We start from the raw sequence: 21,332 nt of genomic DNA, 5'->3' as shown, positions 1-21,332 counted from the left end.
TACATGCATAGTACTTTCTATTTATTTAATATTTTGACTTCAATTGAATGTGAAGAAAGATAATTAGTTAGAATGGGAAGTCTTCAAAGAGATATTTTGTATTAAATAAATTGTCCCTACAGAGTAAAGGACAATTATGACATTCACATTGAATAGTAGTGAAAGTCTTTAAAACGCCTTCTGTCTCCCATTGTCATGTGAACGGCTACGTTAAAACAGGCTATTTACACATCTCCAGGCGATGTCTGTTACCCGGAAAGTGTTCAGGTTACCACAATAATAATGACATAGTAAAATAATTGTATCAAAAGTACAGTAATTTGTAAAGAAAGAGCGACAAACCCGACAGATGCTTGCGGCCATCTTGTGGCGACGGAAGCTAGTTTCGTGACTTTGCGACCGCAATGTCGCTTTGAAATCAAATTCCAGTAATTCTGCCAAATTACCAACAAAACGGCATCGAAAGTTGAAGTATCGTGTAAACGAGGTGCCGACGAATTACCATAACTCTTCATTAGTCATCTCCACCCTGTAATTTCTGCCAACTTTCTAATTAAAATATTACGGCTCCTATCTTAACGACAATGTTGGGGCATGTTATGATAAGTAAACACGGCAGTTTCCGTTTCAAAAGCTTAATTGTATCTACTCAACTTGACACAGGTTCATTTAAATTAACTATAATGGAATTTTGACATTTTACACTTAGTCTATCGGTAAACTACTTATCGCGCACTAAGCCCTACTAGCAGCCTTCTACATCAATAGATAACCACCTACTTCAAGTGATTAAAATGTCCATGTGTAAAGTAAACTTTCTCAAACTAAAAATAATTTCAAAAAATATATACCTAACAAGATATCTCTGAAATTAATTTTTTCCCCGCTCAATTTCATAGCGAGGCGCCGTAACCGTAAAGGCCATGAAAACGTGGGCTAAACAGGCCGGGTTTATTAATCAAACGGATGACATCTCCAGGCTTAGTAGCATTTTTCTCAAGGATGTCGTGTTCATTTTATCCGCCGGGATGGCGGGCGTGATGAGAAATTAATCCAGGGCAGGTGCCCGCTGCAGGTGCGGGCCTGGCCAATTTGCTTCAACGATAAGCCGCGCCTGAATCACTGGTCGGTGTAGGGATCCTGAAGAAAATAGACTTGAGGTTGTAGCCTGCAGCCTACGTTAGGTAGCAGATTTACTTAGATTAACAGCTTTATCATTGAACAGTATAAATACTGTATACATTTTGACAAAAGATCCTTCTTTCCGTAGATAATATCTCGATTCTTTATAATAATTTAATCAAATTAGGTAAGTAACATAAAAGTGCAACTTTTGATACTTTAACACAACAAACATTATTTGAAATGCATAGAGAATCATCAAGTGATAAAATAAACCTAAACATGGTTATTTCGTTTAATATTAACATTATTTTGTAAGTTTGTTTTTAATTTTGAAAAGCTGAATAGAACCTAATATGTTGGGTTGGTAGTGTTGGTACGGACTGAACATAAGAAGTGAAGACTAAAAAGGCCTAAATATGGAAGTGGAATGTTTTAGAAATAGGGGAAGACTGAAAAAGAAGGAAATAAGTGACTATTTAGATGGCAAATGACAGAAGCAATCGGAAAAACCTAATATACTGTACCGCCCCAAGTAAATAGTGGGAAACGGTAATGATGAAGAAGTAGTATGTTACGTACATTAACGTAACTTGTAGCACAAAAAAAAAATGTTTTTCTGTCTATCAGTCCCAAATTCGAAATACCTCTGTAAAACATTATGTACTTACCTAAGGTTTAAAATTAGGTACCTACTTAAAAAAATTAGAAAATTGCCATCAGTCCAGCTTAAATTGAAAAAATTTTACAAAGTTATCAAAATATATGAATGAAATAAAAAAGACCGACCGTGTGGTTCCCGGCATGACCGTGTGGTTCCCGGCACCAATGCAAAAAAGAAAAGGACCACTCCATCTCTTTCGCATGGATGTCATAAAAGGCACCTAAGGGATAGGCTTACAAACTTTGGATTCTTTTTTAGGCGATGGGTTAGCAACCTGTCACTATTTGAATCTCAATTCTATCATTAAGCCTATTAATAGATATTATTAAATAGCTGAACGTGGCCATTCAATCTTTTCAAGGCTGTTGGCTCTGTCTACCCCGCAAGGAATATAGACGTGACCATATGTATGTATATATGTAAATAAAAAAGCACTTACCCGATATTATAAAAAAACTATTTTTTTTATGAAATTACAAGAAATAATACAGTGATTAAAACCAACCTACCTCTAGACCAAGCGAGAATTCAAGACGGCAGCTGAATAACTTCAGCAATTATTATGTTTCAGTTTGTTCCAACAGGAACGGAAGCGACTGCGGGTAATCCGAACATATCTCAGTACATTGCTCAACGCGACGCAGCGGGACTTAGCGAAAGCCGAGCAGATGCTTATCTCAATAACAGTTTTATTTTATTTTTGCAACGGTTGAGCCGCTCCCGGAGGAGCTGTCTGATGAAAACAGAGGAGGCGTGTGCAGCCACCATGTTTGGAAATACATGCATAAATGTTCCTTAGTAGGTACGCTACTGAATATATATACAAATGTGGTTGTATATTATTCTTCGTGTTAAAAAAATACAGTTAGTAACTGAGTGTGTTTGTAACTAGTTAGTTATTATTAATTCTAATCAATCGCCAATTTATCATACATAATCAGTCAGTGTAATAGAACTTTCTGACTAACGTACAACGCGCAGCTGAAATTACTCAGCGTAAGAAGTGTAATATGTAGATTTTTTGTGAATTCGCATAGGAACAGAACTAGAAATACGTGATTTTAAAATTGCGGAGCCGTTGGCAATAACAACCTTAATATATAAAAAGGCAATAATTAACCGAGATTACAACGCACAGTCCAAATGGCTGGTTTAAGAGATTTGAAATTTGGCATTACATAGGTTCCTTGTGTGGTCTAAGGGCATATTAAGGAGGATTTTCTCGAAATCAAGAGGGAAAGGAAAATAATGCGATTTTTCGCTTTGCGCAGGCGGTGTCGCGAGCTTACTGTAGTTGTCAGTATAAAACCAGCCAAAATTATGAGCGTGAATGAGATCAGCGACAAACTTGCAATGAAGACTGAAGTTTATTTAGTCGCGAATTAACGACCGCGTGCAGTAAACCGTGCTTTGGGATCGTGGGTCGTAAAATACACATTGTGATCTGTTCTGTCGACGTCGCCTCAAGACATTGACTAATTAAATAACAAAGATAATCTATTTAATAACAAACAAAAATGTTCATTATACAATTTTTAAAAATCACGCGTACCATTCTCTTTGGAGCAGAGTACCAACTAGATCGTTTTTCCTGGAGTGCCTTTGCGAAGAGAGCAGCTTATAATGCTCGAAGAAGCTCACTCTCCTCGGTTTTGAGGATATGACATAGAAGAGGAAGAAATAAATGAAGGTGCAGGGTGGATTGAATCAAAAAACTCATTTTGGCTTTAAACCTTGATCAAAACACTAAATCCGACAGTAGGTGACGCTACTGGCGCTACTGTATCCGACGGTACAAAGGACGGTAGTAATAGAAAGGAGTTTTTGCTTTACGGTGTAACTTAGGCACTTAAACCGAATGTTAAGCACTTACTTACTATAGGTATTTTGATAAACGGATAGTAAACTAACTTTATAATTGATTGTTTCCAATAACGAAATATTCCGTCAATCCACAGTAATAAATATATAATTATGCACGAATCCCATTGCACGTTTTACAACCTCCAATCTAAAAACCGATGCGATGGTAGCGGTTAGTATTTTAATGAAACATTTTTCTAAGCAAATTCAATTAGAAACTTTATAGGACGGACTTTTTATTATAAGAACTTATTTTGAAGTAAACATATTAAACCTTATATCCTAATGTACAGTAGCGTTAGTTAAAAAGTGGTTAAAAGTAAAAAAACTAAAAGGTGAAAACCCCCGCGAGCTGACGGCAAAGCAAGCACCACCGCCAACGTCTCGGCTTCTAATTAGATCATTTGCAATAATTGCCAGCCCAGATTGGTTTTTTCACGTCGACAATGTCCCGCGGGACCCCGGAGACACTTGCTCTAATGAACACTTCTAGAACAAAGCGTTGAATAAAAATCCAATGCAATGGTTTGCTGTGCCCTCTTAACTGACCTTTTTATTTAAACCTGGAGTAAAAGATCGGAAACTGCTACGTATAAGTTTAAGTAATAAGATGTGATTTATTTTTGAAGCCTTTAATTTCGGTTGTGTCTGGGAAGGAACGAAGGAGTAAAGAAGTGTCTGTAGATGGACAAGTTGACATTAATCACAACATGCACCTACTGGGCCCTAGCTGCTGGTTCGGCTTATATTTCCTGGCGAGCTCATCATGCAGCAGCATCAGATGTTCGCACTGCTCCAAATACTACCTATATCTCGGCGCTCTGAAAAATAGTTACGAAAAATGCGACGTAGAACCCACAAAGATTAGACCGTTTGACAATAATTTATTAGTCCAAAAATCACAACATGGACCCGCTGGGTTCTATAACTGGTGGTTGCTGGTTGGGTTTGTCTTTCCTGGCGAGCTCGTCACGCAGCAGCACCAGGTGTTCGTAGTGCTCCGCGGAGACATCTAGCAGCTCCACGCACAAACGCAGAGCGGCAGCTTGGCGGTTCTTCTCTTCCAGCATGACTGTATCGGTGGCTTGACTCACGGTCAGGACTTTCTCGACCATGTCGTCAAGGCTGCAATAACAAAATGCTCAATATAATGAGCTCTTAATAAAATGTACTTACGAAAGCACTTATGTATTAGGAAAACACGCAGTTAAATATGTGTTAGATATATAATAAGAAATTAAATAAAGTCAGTTAATAAAGTACTATGAATACGGAAATTTTCTTAAGATGTATGGTCTTATAATTAAATATATCAACTAGGCCTATGGTGTAGGTGTGTTGTTTATAAACATTTATTACCTAAATGCGTTTAGCGAACACATTAAAAATATCCTATTAATATAAAAAAATAATTTAAATACCTGAAGCAACTTGCATATTGAGATGCTTTTATTATGGTTATTTTAATAAATCAAATTTCAGCGATATCGCGCAATGTTTTAGGCTGGGCGCTATCAACTGTTCATTACTTCTTTTTGTGAATGTACCATATAGGTAGTTATTAATTATTTTAAAAAAGAAATCTTGAATTGATCATAAATTATGCTTACTTCCGCTTTCGAATTTCAAGGTAAAGGCTGAAGAATAAAATCAAGAGCGCTACAACAATGGCATTGAGTTGTGGCCATGAAAGATGCTGCTGGAGTACATGGAACCTAATGACCCGAACCTTGGGTACCACGTCCCACACGGAGAAGTCGGGGATGAGTAAAGTTAATGGCAGCGCGAACACAACGATGGCAATCACCACCACTACCGTATCACACTCATTTTTGTTGCTAGACATCACTTTTGTAGAAAAAATGCTACACTACATTTTTCTTATGATTGACTAATGTTAGACAAGCTTTTGTCAAAATTTTGTAATAGAACTTTTCAGTACAGGTATAAAGAAGTTTTTAGTTAGAGGAATTGAAGCTGCACACGTGTCAAGCATACGGGGGATGTAACTATGGCTCAATTTCAGTACTCAGGTCTGAGCTCAGTGTCTGAGACTCAAACTCTGTGATCTCGTGAGTATCTCAAACTCTACAATCTTAAAGTATAATTATAAGGTCTATGTTGCTTAACCAAGAAGTTCACTGGGGAAGTTCATAAGAACAAAGCCAACACAGAGCATGAAATTCAAACCTTAGCTTGGGTGCTTACTAGCTACTTTTTGTGTAAAGGTAGTAATCTGAAATAAAATTAACTGAAATCAAAACATCAAGAATGAACACTTTTGTAAATACCTGTCAATGTTAACGTCGCAAAAATAGATTCAGGCCAAAGAAGAACTGTGTCCATCAGTGAAACGATCCGGCGAGGTCGCCACTCGCGCGGCATATCAATTTCGACTAGGTACAAACAATAAAATTGGACGGTCTCCGGAGAGGGCTTAAACGATTCGCCGTTTTGTCTCGGGGCCCAGCTGCGTAATGACCGGAGTAGGAAAAAATTGTCAGCAAGAAAACGCGAGGGTAGTTGGGTTTATGTGCACGCGGCAGCTGGCGGCATCGGGCGACGCGCTCCTAACGGCCTCTGCTTACCTCGCAAAACCCGCGCCAATTTTATTTATCGAAAATATAAACCGATTTGCGGAGGGCCGTCGTAAATTCTGAAAGGTTGATTTATGGCGGTTGCAGGGCGCGCTTAAGACAAAGTTGCTTCTTAAGAACTTCCCTGCACACACTAAATCCGTTCTTCTAGTATTCCTCATAAAACAGACATGAAGATAAATATAATATTTTTTTAAATCGGAAACTCCTTCTCTTACAATAGGTACAACTGACTTGCTTACCTTTCTTCTATAAAATAAGTGACAACTATTTATTCATCACAGCTATTTGCTTCGAAGCTCCGGTTCTTAGCATAAGTAGGTATAAGTAGATAGTTGTTAGCGCTTATGTCCTTTATATAATTATCTAAATTCTACGACGAGACTGATACACTTATATTTATGTCAGAAATTACATTTAACGTTTGTATGACATGGTAAAAACTCGTATTCCTCTTAAACTCTCTTAAAACTACCTAAGGTAGGCTAACACTATCAAACCAGATCTTGGCCTCCGAGAAGTTGCAAAGCCTTACAACAGGTACCTACTACCTTTATTTCGTCGCAAGTAAAAACATATTCGCGTGCCACTTATCATTATCTTTCTGTGTAACAAGGCCAAGTCTCTGGATCCCTGGTAACCCTCAAAGGACCTGTAACAGAAAGTGGTCGTGTTTAAACAGACAACCCACGCGATTCAATTAGGCAATTTGAGGGTTGTGGGGTAGAATGCCGCTCCAACACTGAATCAACACTTAAGTAGGTTTTTTATGCACGTTACCTACCTATAAGTGGTACTTATGTCTGTGTGTACTTCGTTTAAGTAGGTATAAGGTTTTATCGAATACAATTTATCGTGGAAAAGATTTTTTCTAATCAGAATCTAAAATAAAAATCATCATAACATTTACTACAATGCGCCCGCGGCTCCTGTCTCATTTTCCACTTTTTTTGTTTACAAATGGTAATCCCTTTTTAGTAGACTATAAAAGGTACCTACATACCAGATTGATCTAGAGATTTCATCTCTTGACCAAGGCTCTAGACCAAGCAGATTTGGCTGTGCGTTGATATAATATCAGTCAATCCGTCAGTAAATGTCGTTTTTTAAACGTAAGAACTCATCACATAGATACGAGTAGTTTAGTGACCTGTGGAACACACAGGTTATGCTGTGTTCACAAGCCACACATCTAACCTATATTTCAACCATTTAACCCACAGGTACAGGTTTCTTTTATTTTCCTATGAATGTCTAGAAAAAAAAATATCGTTAAGTATCTTGTAAATCAAAAGCAGATACATAATATTCCTCTTAAACTCTCCGTGTGCCGTGTGGTTCCCGGCACCAATAAAAAAAAGAATAGGACCACTCCATCTCGTTGCCATGGATATTGTAAAAGGCGACTAAGGGATAGGCTTATAAACTTGGGATTCTTCTTTTAGGCGATGGGCTAGCAACCTGTCACTATTTGAATCTCAATTCCTTTATAAAGCTACACAGCTGAACGTGGTATATCAGTCTTTTCGAGACTGTTGGCTCTGTCTACCTCGCAAGGGATATAGACGTGATTATATGTATGTATGTATAAATAATATTCTAAATCTTCATGCATATTCACAATCGTATATGCAGTAACATAATATCAAGTCAATGTACTTACCAATATGAGTAATGTACCTATATGTAATATCCCTTAATTCTTTATACCCCTGCGCTGACCCTCTCATAACGTTGTAGTAATAACACGCAACCAATTCACTTACAAGAAACCAATCAACAAATACCTATCACGTAAAGTATGAGCCGAACTGATATGAGGACATTAGCCACATGGCCCCCGAAATTACAGGGAATCTAATGCCGCTTATATCGTGTAATTGGTTCCGAATTAATTTGCTTTTATGAAGGGCAAATTGTTTTGGTGAAGCCCCGATCAATTTTGTAAATTGATTAGTGTAACAAGTCTCTCACAGGTAAACGTATTGGGTCTAGCGCATAACTCATATCGTACCACTCCTTTGTTACATTTCATTCTATTTGAAGAAAACTACTATAAATTTAAATGTAAGGTCACATTAAATCGGAATAAAAGAAGACAATTACTCCGATTTGTTTGAAATACACACGGTTAAAAGGGAAAGGCTTAGATGACCCGTTGCAAGGACTACCTTGCTCAAACAGGTAGGTAAGTAGGTACGTTCTGATAAAATGTCAGGTCTACACGGACTACATTAAACCAACGACCTTACATGAAAAGATTTATGAATGAATATAAATCAAACATATGCAAGGCTTGAGTTTCTCTTTAAGGCGATGGGCTAGTATCAAATCAACCTGTCACTATTGGAATCGCAATTCCACTATTGGGCCCTGTCAATCTTTCGAGACGGTTGGCTCTGTCTACCCCGTGATATTAATGTATGTAATATGCAAGAATCGTGATAAGTGTAAAGATGTATAAATTTGTTTTTCATTATGCAGTTTCTAGATTAGATCTTGGCTATACACTACACATTGGGTTGCATGGAACGTGCAGTTTTCCTTAGGGTCTATCAATCTGAATTGTATAGGTTGACCTAAAAAGCGGATTTTTGGATTTTTTCCTTTACACAATTTTGGACGGGATTCATAGCCCTGACCTGACCCTGAAGTCTGTCCGGCCATTACTTAATTATAGCGACCTGGCAACCCTATGTCAAACAGACAGCACCTTTCCGCTTAAATGATGATGATAACTTAGCACCCATGTGCAAATAGAACAAAACAATTATCAGGTAGACGTAGAAGTTATTATTTTACAAGAAACGCGTCTTTATGGGAAGATATTAGTAAGAAACAACGAGAATCAAAAATCAAATTGTAAATATAAGATTTATTATCTATATGGCTACAAATGTATAAAATATCAGTCACCTTTATAGTACTTAAAATATGTTTACACATGTCTGTATACCTGCAACGCTGCATCCATGATCTCCAATCAGTCTCAAAAAAGTAATTCTATGTTTAATATTTTTTCTGATAATCAACTTTATCGGCCCACACTTATAAATTTGAATTTGCATGAACCTTTGCTTATCTTGAGGAAACAATATAATTTATGGTCACATGATATACAAACATCTATAAATAGGTTTTTCAAAAAGTATATACATAAAAAGCTACACTTAAACTAAAACAATGGTTATCACAATACGTGCAAGAATAAAAATATTCTCAGGTTATAATATATGTAATTTAAAATTTTCGATTCGTGTAAGGAAGTAAGAATTCAACAAAAAATAGTCATTGAACATATTTGATTTAATGACCGCAGATCGATTATGAGAAGAAAAGCATAAATCTATCTAATAAAATTGTTTTTTTACTACTTATTTCATTATTATAACCTTGTTAGAGGAAGAAAAATATTCAATCCATAAGAAATATTTTGTCGTAAAAAGTCCAAAAAAATCTCTTTTCTCAATTCCGTAACTAAGACCGTAAATAAAAATATGCCGACAAATAAACGATGGGGAATTTGCAAAATTTCATTTCAAAAAGCCCTCATTTTTCGGCTTGATTGGGGTAAAACTATTTTATATATTTGTTACTATGTATCTTAAAACGCATACTAATCATCGGATCATAAAGTAATCTTAACTTATCAATTAATGACTGTAAATATGAATATTAAAAACCTAGGTAGTAGCTACTTTTTTTTACTGGCCAATTGTATGATTTCGTTAAAAGTTTAGAACAGTATTATTACATTGTGCAAAATATTACACTCCATCAATGTAAAAGTATATAAGTTACCTGCGAAAATTTGGTCTTAGGGTGACCGCAAAGGCCGCACCTCACACACTCGAGTTACTTTATACGAAGTTGTATGCAACTTACGCGGTCACCTGCGATGCTGTCGCCGCACAGTAAATTTTATTACAGTAAAACATTAGAAAGATAATTTATGCTTGATACTGAAGCAAAATATCACAATTAAAATGAAATATAATTTTACTATAAAATTAAATCATTTTATAATTTTTACAATTTTAAAGTGAAACAATATGTGATATACAACGCAATTCTAAAATGCATTTCTCTCAACGAATATAATTAATACGTTTTTCTTATAAGTAAACAAATAAATGAGATTACGCTTGTCATTAATATCGAAACTGACATTTCATGCTTGCAGTGGTTTAGTCATACCTGTGTTGCAAATAATTTTTTGTCGTTATGTCGAAAAATGTGTCTAAAATTTTTTGTGATTTTATAGAAAAACATGTTGTTGATAAATTTTGCTGCAATTGAGCCTTTATAAAATCTAGCTAAACTAAATAACGTGTGTCCAACTGTGTGGAAAGAAAATATTTCGTGTGTCACATATAATAAAATGTTAGTTCGCTTAATAACCCTATTAGAATTCAGATTTATTTCAAACGACAGTGGTAGGCGTGTTTATCTATATAAACACGCCTACCTCTATAGGTACATGTATTTAATAATTGTTTATTGTTATCATTCATGCTATACCTATCCAAAGAGAGAAATATATAATATTGAGATTATTTCCTTTGATTCGCCTTTATTGGTGAAAAAGACCAACTCAGAATATAATATACATTATGTGCCTTATATACACATATAAAAGCTTATATTTTTATATTTGTGACCTTTTTATTTTTATTTAATTTTACGACTAGTAAAGCACTAATTTTATTTTCTCCTAGATCCCATCACTTAAAGGTTGATTGAAGATTATAAAACAAAGCAATAAATTGACCTCTGATATGATTTTGTCGTGTAAAAATACATGGACTTAAAAAGTTTGAATAACATTTAAAAATTCCACAGATCTATAATTGAATTGACAAATTCTTTCAATTTCAATTTTATATTTTTTAAAAGCCAATGTGTGCGATCATTATTACGTTGCATTTTTTGTTTTAGAACCACTTTCATACCAAAAGCAACTAAAATCATTATGATGATTTTAACGCGTTTAAAAGTAATTAATTACAAAAATTTTTACCTTTTATAGAATTGAATCACAAACGCAAAATATTACTCTGATTGTGGTTTTTATCATCTTTTTTAAAACATAAACAAATTCTCTAAAAACCTTATTCTTTCTTCTGTCCTTTTAAGGTCCCGATACAGAATTCCGATTGTTAATAAGAATAAAATCTAGTAAATTACAAAACAGGAGCCCTCATTTCCCGACATTTTCAATGCTATGCTTTCAATATTATGCTACATCAAGTAGATTCTCTAAATACTACATTCACTTCAGAGCACATCCTTTATGATAGAGAGTACAGATAATACTAGGTCTCAAAAACTTATCGCGTTATTGAAATTTTTTTCTTATATCAGGTCATACCTTAAGCAAGCAGAGTTAAAGCTTTATCCTTAAAAGAACTACATTATACTGTAGGATTTAACTCGTCGACAGCGTCCATGAGACTGGCCACTGAATCCACCTTCATACCTCTCTTGCGAAGAGCATTTAACTCCTCAACTAGTTTCGATTTATCTCTGCCTAGGGTCTCCCTGAAATGAAAACAAAACAAGTTTTGAAAACACGAAAATATTAAACAAAACAAACTACCTAAGTGATTTAATAATGTTACTGTTTTTTAAACCAACTTCAAGAATTTTTTCAAGTCAACTGTGTTATTTTATGTATGTATCGTATTGTGTATATGTATTTTTATGTATCTTCTTTGGTATTTATGATCTGATTAGAAAAAATATTTTTTGACTTCAAAAAATGAGGAGGTGATCAATTCGAGCATATTTTTTATTAGTCAATATCACCTGGCAATAATTTTACAAACAAAACGAAACCCGAAACAAGCTTAGGATATCTTTATTACATATTATGTATCTTTGTTGAGTAGTACTTCACTGCTCCATCCATGCATATAAAGCAACTTTTGAGCTATTCTATTAATTAAGAAAATATAGTGTGTGCCAGTTGATTTTATTTCTATGCGAATTGTTAATGTAATTATAGGGAGAGCCTTATTATAGCGCTGGGCTAACAACCCGTCACTATCTCTGAATTTCGAATCCATCATAAAGGCCTTTGTGATTATGTGACATTTGGCTGTCTTTTCATGATATCTATATCATGACATATATATGTATATGATATCATGACATATGTGTGTATCTCAACTGTAAGAATAATACTTTAAAGACTTTGTAATCTAAATCGCGTCACGGCTTCCGATGTAATTTAGGTTGTTACTAAAGCTTTACATCTACGAGTATAATGATAATGTAATGTAAACATCGTAATCTTCAAGCAATAAAAGATAAGGAAGGTAAATATTAGCTTGAGATTAACCTACAAAACTAGTATAATATACTTTAAGTACCTATCATATTAACAATAAACTCCAATCTATAAATATTTTTTTCACCTTTCGATTGTTAACCCGCGAAATAGAGAAGTTGTGCAGATGTTATTATGTATTGCTTGTACCTCGACAGACCTTTGAATTTATTTCAAAAAATCTCAAAAAGCAATAGTTAACAGAAAATCTTCAGTCTCACTACAACTGTACAAAGAATGCCTCCGTTCCAATGACAATACATATATATGTTACTGGAAGCAAAGACTGCATTTTATTCATAAAAAAATTGCAAAACAATGCTTTTTAAAATTTTCACATTAAACATAACAGAAATCTGACTCACCATATAGATATACAAGTGTGCAGCAACGGAATGTAAATGAGCAGAAGATCGCTGTCGCTGACGGCTTCGTACCGGCGCAGCGCTAGTTGTGCCCAGCGCTCCACGGGGCCCGCGAGCGCCCCGCCGCTGGCGCCCGCACAGGCTACGATGCGGCATAGAGCACAGAGCACAACGCGAGACCTGTCTGTGTACACCTGAAAAACATATTAGTAATATTAATAATAGGTCAAGTTATCCAAATTCGACCAACTGGCATGAAGAGTTATGAATGTGGATGAAGCCAAAGAAGTATGCAGGAATCATGGCAAGTGGGATAATATCGTTTATATATATGTATAAATATTTGCTAAAACTAGTCTATGACTAAGCATTAAGACCAATTATTTTAACATTATAAGATATGGTCTATAACTTAATAAATTAAGTTTTGAAGATGATTTTATTCAAATATATTCTTACCTTATTTAATAGTTTGAAACTGGTTTCTAAAATAGACAGGGCTTTATCATACTTCTCTTCATGTATGAGCCTTTTTGCCTCATTTAATTCAGTATCCTGAAAAAATGTTATGGCTGCCGGAGATTCTCTTAATCGGGATTCACTTGCGATCAGCTCTAGCAATGACTCAAAGGCAGAACATCTTGATGATATCAAATCTGGATCAAAATTACCCACCATCATCTGAAATTTTATAATACAGAAAATTAAGATCTAAATTTAGTTTTCATACAAACTGAAAGTTCATGTTGTAAATTATTTTTAAATCTCCTGAGAATTATATTTCTTAATTAATTAATCTTAATCCTAGGATTATTCTTATTAAAATCGTTCAATTATAATTCCTAACAATTTTAACTCCACATTAAAAGATTATAAAAAAAACTAACAGCCTTATGAACTGTGAAGTCTCAAATAACCAATTGTTTCTTTTATCATCATGTCAAATTTTTAGGCAGTTGTACTAGGAAAAATTCTAATTACCACTTTTTTGTGATATTATTTGTCATTCTGAAGTACCTATCCATTATCACAAAGGTAACAGTATAACAATATGATATTCATATGGTTAAGTACAGTATTGAAAAATCATCAAAAACAAAAACTTACGTCATTTAGGTATATGTGCAGATAAGAACAATGCAGGTACTTAAATTTACCTATTAATCATTTTGTAAAGGTAAAAAAGGAAAGTATTGCACAAGAATTGGTACACACTCAGCTAATTACTTACGCTCTATCAAACACAAAGTGCCTAATACGTATACAATATGCATAGGTAGGTAATTAAATAGCTTCCTGACATTGTTCTGTTCTTCATGACGTAGTAACAATGATATACTTACCTACATAAAAGGGAAATTACCTTTCTAGGAAACGATACACCACTAAGCAATGAAGGATATTCCTTTCTCAAGCCATTGTATAATTCCAGAAAATTGGTATAACGCCTTTCTACATTCGCTGGATCTGTATCATACATTTCGTTGACTCCTTTGTTGTTCCGACTTGCTTGCATCATGTATGCCACAAATTTCTTCTCATCACCTTCCACAGTTCTCGACGAAACTATTTCAAACTTTAACATGATTGTTTCATAAAATAATTTACTATTACGGGCGTTCAAATTTATTTAAAAATCTTTATCCGTAAAAACAAACAAAAGCAATAAGTCTATTAAACATCAAAATATCAAAGAATGACTGACAGGACAGGTGACGGGCGTTGGTTGAATGACAGAACAGCCAAAGTGTAACCAACCTTCACTAAAATATTCCCAATATCGTCGTATTGAGTTTTTAGTCTGTTAACTGTCAAGGAAAATAACAGTCACAGGCGTGAACATACCCTCTTTCGTCTATTTTTGATTTATTTAATATGGCCAAAGATGTGGTTTTTAGAATTACTATCTGTCTGCATGTTTGTATTTGCATAACACAAAAACTATTGCTTCGGTTGGAATGCAATTTTCTTATAGGTGTTTTGTTAGATCCAATTTAAAAATTACAAAGTTTTCTCCCTCCACTACTCCCACTAAATTTAAACTATTAATTTTAAATATATAAATTTTAAATTAACAATTAAACACCCTGCCTCGTGGCGAGGCGTTGGAATCTCTATTCAATTTGTAAATATTGTGTTGATTTTATATCAAATTTGTTAGGTTGTAGCGGGAGCAATGATTCGGCTCGATCGGCCACCAAATGGAAGATCTTCCGCCAGGCTACGTGTTATGCCTAGGGAGCCGCGGTTCACCAGGCATAACACCTAGCCTGGCGGAAGATTATCCCTTTGGTGGTGGTCGAACTGAAACATCGCTCCCGCTACAAGGTTAATACTTTAATATAATTTTTGGTCTATTATAGATTCCATTAAGTTGATAAATAATAAAGATATATTTGAATAATATATTTAATATTCGTCCAATTAGGTACCTATAATTATATTTAAAACTTTATTGAACTTCAAAGGTACAATAGGTAGAATTAGTGCTAATAGCATTCTCTACCAGTCAACATCAAGAAAATAGCAAACAGATAAATTATCCGGTGATAATGCAAGAAAAAAATACACAATTGTTTAATTCATAAACATACATAAATAAGAATATAGATAAACATACATAAATATTATAATGAAGAAAAAACAATGTACTTTTCCCTTAAACTTATGCCTGTTGGATGTCCGTCTGAAGTCTTTGGGTAAGGTATTCCTGAGTCTTATAGTTTAAAGAGCAAATTTTACACTTAAGGTTACGCAGATTTTGTTTTACGGGGGATGAAATCGCAGGCAATAACTAGTATTCAATAGAAATCGTCCGTCATTGTCATGGCACCTAATAGGACAGGTGAACAAAAATAGTTCTTTCGAATTTGGAAAAAGTAGGTTTATGTCATTGGTTCTGTTCCGGCTGCCTTTGATACTTGGAATCCCGAAATTTAAAAAAAAAGAAATAATCACGTTCACGTTTCGATTCCTATTAATTTCAAAATTACGGGCAAAAATTCTATGCTGGCAAGCGTGAAAGAATGACTGTCAACGTGACATTGACAGATTAAATTGAAAAGTGACAATGACAATATTTTTGTTCTTTTCTCCCTTGTGGCATTTGATGAAGAATTATGAAAAATAAATCGTTGTGATTGTGACAATCAAACTTCTTCATTTATTGCCTGTGTCGAAATTAAGTTAATCCCACGTCAATCCTCGGTTGTCCTCGTTCCTCGAGTACCAGCTATGGGTGATTTACTTCGTCCATTCTCGGGACTTTTTGGAACAATATCCGTCACCAAATCCGTTATTGTAACACTCGTGCTTGCACTCGACAAAAATCATTAATATAGTCGATCAAAAACACATTTTGGAAAAAGTAATAAGAACCTAAGATAAACAAGGAGAGTGTGGAGGGAAAGGTCGGAGTGGGAAGACCTAGACGAACGTATCTTGATCAAATTAAGGACGTCCTGGTAAAGGGTCAGGTCAACAGTACCCGAAACCGAGCTTGTATGAAGAGAGTTATGAATGTGGATGAAGCGAAGGAAGTATGCAGAGATCGTGGCAAGTGGAAAGAGGTAGTCTCTGCCTACCCCTCCGGGAAAGAGGCGTGATTTTATGTATGTATGTATGTAATAAGAACCTATGTACAGCACAAACGATATTTTTTTAGACTTACAACCCGATAGGACCACCTATTTCTCATAGATTTTATTAAGAGTCGATTAAGGTAATAGCCCACAGACATATACCTAAATAATGTTTTCAATCTGTAGAATAGGCACATTTATCTAGTAGCAAAGTTAAATGATGGTGATATGTGTCTGACCTCTTTTGACAACTCCGGCAACCGTGACCGTGAAGTTAATTTTTTAATATCAACTCAACACTATCACCCTTCTTATTTATAGAGAAATTTAAAGAACCGAGGGACCGTCTATGACCATGACCCAAGGGAACGTCTGGTGGCTATTCAATTCAAGGTGTAACTCCAATCACATCTGACCTCCATAACCGTGTTATCTGGCAAGGAAAAGGGAACGCAGCTTAAATCATAGTCACACATTAATCTAGTTTCCCAATGCAAGATTTCTTTCAATGTAGCTAGTTAGCTAGCTAGTCAGTTGTACTGACTAGCTAGCTAACTAGTAGTAGTAGTAGTAGTAGTTGACAAAATGTGGGATGCTCAAGCGGGATTTCGAAAGGGAATGGGATGTACTGATCAGGTCTTTTCCTTGCGGTGCATAGCCGAAAAGTTTTTGGCCAACAGTCAAAAAGTCTATTGCACATTCGTAGATCTGGAAAAGGCCTATGACAGAGTTGAGAGGAATGAATTGTGGTCAGCACTTTCTATGCATGGGGTGAGCAGTCTCTTAATACGAGCACTGAAATCCTTATATGAGGATTCGAGTGCTTGTGTCAGGATAAACGGAGCGCACACTGAGTGGTTTAAGATTGAGAAAGGCGTTAGGCAAGGATGTGTTGCGTCACCGTGGCTGTTCAACCTATTTATGGATAGTTGTTTGACAGATTTGAAAGAGTCTGAAAGTGGATTAAGGATGAATGAGTTACTCGTCAAATGTCTGCTCTATGCCGACGATCAGGTTATACTGGCGTCATCAGCGGAGGAGTTACAGGAGATGGTAAACTTTACGCATGAAGCTTTAAAAGAGAAAGGAATGAAAGGGAACGTAAGTAAAACTAAAACACTGGTTTTTGAAATGGAGAAAGAAATTACAGCATGTAATATTTTGATTGGAGGGGAAAAAGTTGAGCAAGTGAAAGAGTTTGTATATCTAGGATCAAAGTTTCCATCAGATGGCAAATATGATAGTGATATTGAAAGGAGAGTGAACGCGGGGAACATGGTGAATGGAGCTTTGCATGCCTTTATGAGCAGTCAGAAACTATCCAAAAAGGCTCGACTGGCTGTGCACAGGGGCGTGTTGGTCCCGACATTAATGTATGGGAGTGAAAGTTGGGTATGGCAAAAGAAGCACGAAAGCAGAATAAATGCAGTGGAAATAAGAGCGTTAAGGAGTATGTTGGGTGTGAAATTGAGTGACCGGATAAGGAACAGCGTGATAAGGGAATGTTGTGATGTGAAAGAAGATGTAGTTACAGGAATAGAAAAGGTATGTTAAGATGGTTCGGTCATGTGGAGAGGATGAATGAAAGCAGGTTGACTAAGCAGATTTACAAGGAGAGTATGGAGGGAAAGGTCGGAGTGGGAAGACCTAGACGAACGTATCTTGATCAAATTAAGGACGTCCTGGTAAAGGGTCAGGTCAAAAGTACCCGAAACCGCCGAGCTTGTATAAAGAGAGTTATGAATGTGGATGAAGCGAAGGAAGTATGCAGAGATCTTGGCAAGTGGAAAGAGGTAGTCTCTGCCTACCCCTCCGAGAAAGAGGCGTGATTTTATGTATGTATGTATGTATGTTCTTTCAATGTTAGCCATCAAAATATAATATTTTTTCTCTAATTGCTCTCAACATGTTGAGTTGGCATTCTATCTTATAAGGTATCTACAAGACTGTGTACTTCGATAGGTAGTTAGGTCAGTCAGTACAGTCTACAATTAATAAATACAAGATATTATTTTTAAATTAAATATTTAATTGAATAAATACATATTTATTACTACCTACTTACCTACATAGGTAAGAAGATAGGACATTATAATTTATTCTGCCACGCAGCTGAGGAGGAATACATTTTTGTGAAAAATCAACGATCTATATCGCCAAATACAATATCTATAGTGGCAATAAGTACAGCTACATCAGAAAGCATCAATTTAGGCGCCATTACCGAGAGTGCCATTAGATGTGTATATGAACAAGGTCTCAAATGAACCCTGTAAGGTTTCGATGTACCGTCAGCTACCATATATACACCTAATTCGCCTTTCGGACATTCAACCGCAGCATAAGTAGATCCAGGAGGTACAGGGTAACCTTCAGTGCACAACTTGAAATGATGAATGAGTGATTCCATAGACGTTTTCATCTCTTTCCTAGAAGGGAGACATATTTTGGAGTCGTCGGTCTTAACTTCACCCTCGGGCATTGTATTAATTACTTGATCGATAATTCGCAGGGACTGCCGCAGTTCTTCCAAACGCAGCAAATGGCGATCGTAACTATCACCAAAAGTTCCCACAACAGCATCAAATTCGTACAAATCATAACCATCATATGGGTGAGCAATTCTTATGTCCCATTTTACACCGGTACATCGTAACATAGGCCCCGTAAATCCTAAACTAATGGCATCATGCGCAGTGAGTACTCCGATACCAGCAGTCCTAGCATAATAAAGCCTGTTGCCAGTCGCTACATCTTCTGTTTCATCACAGCGTTCACCCATCTTCATGCACAATTCATGAACATCATCCATAAAACCAATAGGCATATCTTGAGACACGCCACCGGGACGCACGTATGCGCAATGAACTCGAGCACCACACAGCCTTTCAAATAACTCGTAAATTTTTTCTCGTTCTTCGCACATCCAAAAAAAAGGTGTGATACCACCTGCATCTAAAATTGTGCCCGATATATTGAGTAAATGGTTTGCTATTCGACACAGCTCGTTCCCCAAAACACGTATGGCTTTAGCTCTTGGAGGTACTTCTATATTCAGTAATGTTTCAACTGCTATGCAAAAGCCGACTTCATTAGAGATCGTAGAGACATAGTCCATTCGATCCATATATGGCAAGCTTTGGTTATAATGTTTGTTTTCCATTAGTTTCTCGGTCGCTCGATGTAGAAATCCGATGTGCGAGTCGGCCCTAACTACAGTTTCTCCATCCAGTTCCAGTATGAGACGGAGAACGCCATGAGCGGCAGGATGTTGAGGACCAAAATTAATCCACATATTCTGTAGTTTTCGTTCCACTGGTTTCAACATGGAATTGTATATCTTTCTATAGTACTTCTCCGTAGTTTCACTTGGGAACATGACGGTTCCTTCAAACTGTTTTACATACGCTGGATCGGGAAACCATCTATGCCCGAACATAGGATAATTTATTGTAAAATAACGAAAATTGATAGTTTTCTTACAGAAACAACGAACTAAATGTTGCATTTTTTGAAAACTTTACAAAAATAAGAGGCAATTGATATCAATTCAAATTGAACTATTTCTTTTATTTTACTGTAGTTGCCCTTGACAACAGCTTTTTTTCATGTAGATATCTAATCAAAAAGGTTTTTATTATTTTCATTTACTCAGTGCAGGACACTATAAAATTTGTTACAACGCATAGATTTATCATTCACGGGTATTTGTTTTTTTTTTTTATATTCACGCGTAGATGTATACGAATTTCCGTAAATAATAGACTGCTTCCGCGCTTCTACTACAACTTAAAAACAGAGCCAAAAGTCTTAAAATTACTAAAATACCGTGTTTAGCTGTATGGCTTGATGACGGAATTGAGATTCAAATAGTGACAGATTGCTAGCCTTTCATCTAAGTACAAGAAGAATCCCAAGTTTCAGCCTTTACCTTAGTCGTTTTTTACAACATCCTCGGGAATCCTATATAGAGTGGTCCTCTTCTGATGAGCCGTGTGGTCCTGGTATTAGTAGTAGTAGTAGTAGAATAAATGACAAACAAAAATTTAGTTTGAACGTATATGTGTCACCGGAAAATAACAAGAACCGTAAGTTTATAAATTTCCTAGAAAGTTTATTTGAAGTCCACATTTCCGTTAATTGATAAACTTACGCGTAAAATAATAAGTAAGCAATAACGTTACGATGCAACTTTTTTGATCAGGCATATTTTTATTTTAGTACCTACTACTTTAGTATAAAAAATACTTACATATTTCAATTATTTATTCGGTGAATAAATCTATGGAAATTCTTATCTGAATAAATGAAGATAAATATAAAAAGTTATTTCTAACAATAATATACATCGGTATCAAAACTTGTGTAAATGTAATGATATAAAATTCCTTATAAAAATATAATGAATTAAACTAAATTTGTGTTACTTAATTTATTGTAATTTTTGAGGTGTTTATTAAGGAATGTCTTCGATTATTAACAAACTTGTTACATCTAGTTATATAGCATGCTCTTTTCAAAGCAAACCCTTAGGAAACCATGCAAAAAATATATCCACACCAACAATAAAGAGAAAACATTCGTATTTTTGTATGTATGTATTATATACATTAAGGAATAAATTAAGCAATACTTTTTTCTAGAAGGGAAGCCCCACGCTACCCCAACTAGTCTTTGATAATTTTGTGTTCAGTGCATACCTACCTATATGTACCATTAGGCGCTTATTAAATGTTCAAGTTTTTATACATATATCTAAGTTTATACAGTAAAATAAATAAATAAATTAAGATTTACCTACGTCACAGA

General features: G+C 35.4%; 3 protein-coding genes across 3 annotated transcripts; all 3 read right to left on the bottom strand.

Moving 5' to 3' along the window:
• Window positions 1-4,526: 4,526 nt before the first annotated feature.
• On the bottom strand, window positions 4,527-5,495 carry LOC106143675 (uncharacterized). Its single transcript, XM_013345810.2, has 2 exons — window positions 5,260-5,495; window positions 4,527-4,774 (listed from the first exon to the last, which is right to left on the bottom strand). The coding sequence occupies exons 1-2, from the start codon at window positions 5,493-5,495 to the stop codon at window positions 4,549-4,551; spliced, it is 462 nt and encodes a 153-aa protein (XP_013201264.1). The 3' UTR covers window positions 4,527-4,548.
• A 4,758-nt stretch (window positions 5,496-10,253) lies between these two features.
• Window positions 10,254-14,660, bottom strand: LOC106129019 (sorting nexin-20). Its single transcript, XM_013327446.2, has 4 exons — window positions 14,306-14,660; window positions 13,402-13,623; window positions 12,943-13,136; window positions 10,254-11,787 (listed from the first exon to the last, which is right to left on the bottom strand). The coding sequence occupies exons 1-4, from the start codon at window positions 14,525-14,527 to the stop codon at window positions 11,661-11,663; spliced, it is 765 nt and encodes a 254-aa protein (XP_013182900.2). The 5' UTR covers window positions 14,528-14,660; the 3' UTR covers window positions 10,254-11,660.
• A 3,974-nt stretch (window positions 14,661-18,634) lies between these two features.
• On the bottom strand, window positions 18,635-20,635 carry LOC106143668 (NADH-ubiquinone oxidoreductase 49 kDa subunit). Its single transcript, XM_013345803.2, has one exon. The coding sequence runs from the start codon at window positions 20,029-20,031 to the stop codon at window positions 18,664-18,666; it is 1,368 nt and encodes a 455-aa protein (XP_013201257.1). The 5' UTR covers window positions 20,032-20,635; the 3' UTR covers window positions 18,635-18,663.
• Window positions 20,636-21,332: the final 697 nt, after the last annotated feature.

The sequence above is a fragment of the Amyelois transitella genome, chromosome 2 (assembly GCF_032362555.1).
Source record: "Amyelois transitella isolate CPQ chromosome 2, ilAmyTran1.1, whole genome shotgun sequence".
NCBI classification, from domain to species: Eukaryota; Metazoa; Arthropoda; class Insecta; order Lepidoptera; family Pyralidae; genus Amyelois; species Amyelois transitella.
Note: the sequence above shows the minus strand (reverse complement) of the source record. Positions and strands in the feature narration are given on the sequence as shown.

What these genes read in the sequence shown, in the direction of transcription:
- LOC106143675 (XM_013345810.2), bottom strand. Translation starts at nt 5,495, where the DNA reads ATGTCTAGCAACAAAAATGAGTGTGATACGGTAGTGGTGGTGATTGCC. An exon ending in CTTGAAATTCGAAAGCGGAA is followed by an intron (nt 4,775 to 5,259) that starts GTAAGCATAATT and finishes TTGTTATTGCAG; the next exon opens with CCTTGACGACATGGTCGAGA.
- LOC106129019 (XM_013327446.2), bottom strand. Translation starts at nt 14,527, where the DNA reads ATGTTAAAGTTTGAAATAGTTTCGTCGAGAACTGTGGAAGGTGATGAG. An exon ending in GTGTATCGTTTCCTAGAAAG is followed by an intron (nt 13,624 to 14,305) that starts GTAATTTCCCTT and finishes ATAAAATTTCAG; the next exon opens with ATGATGGTGGGTAATTTTGA. An exon ending in CACACTTGTATATCTATATG is followed by an intron (nt 11,788 to 12,942) that starts GTGAGTCAGATT and finishes TTTTCATTTCAG; the next exon opens with GGAGACCCTAGGCAGAGATA.
- LOC106143668 (XM_013345803.2), bottom strand. Translation starts at nt 20,031, where the DNA reads ATGCAACATTTAGTTCGTTGTTTCTGTAAGAAAACTATCAATTTTCGT.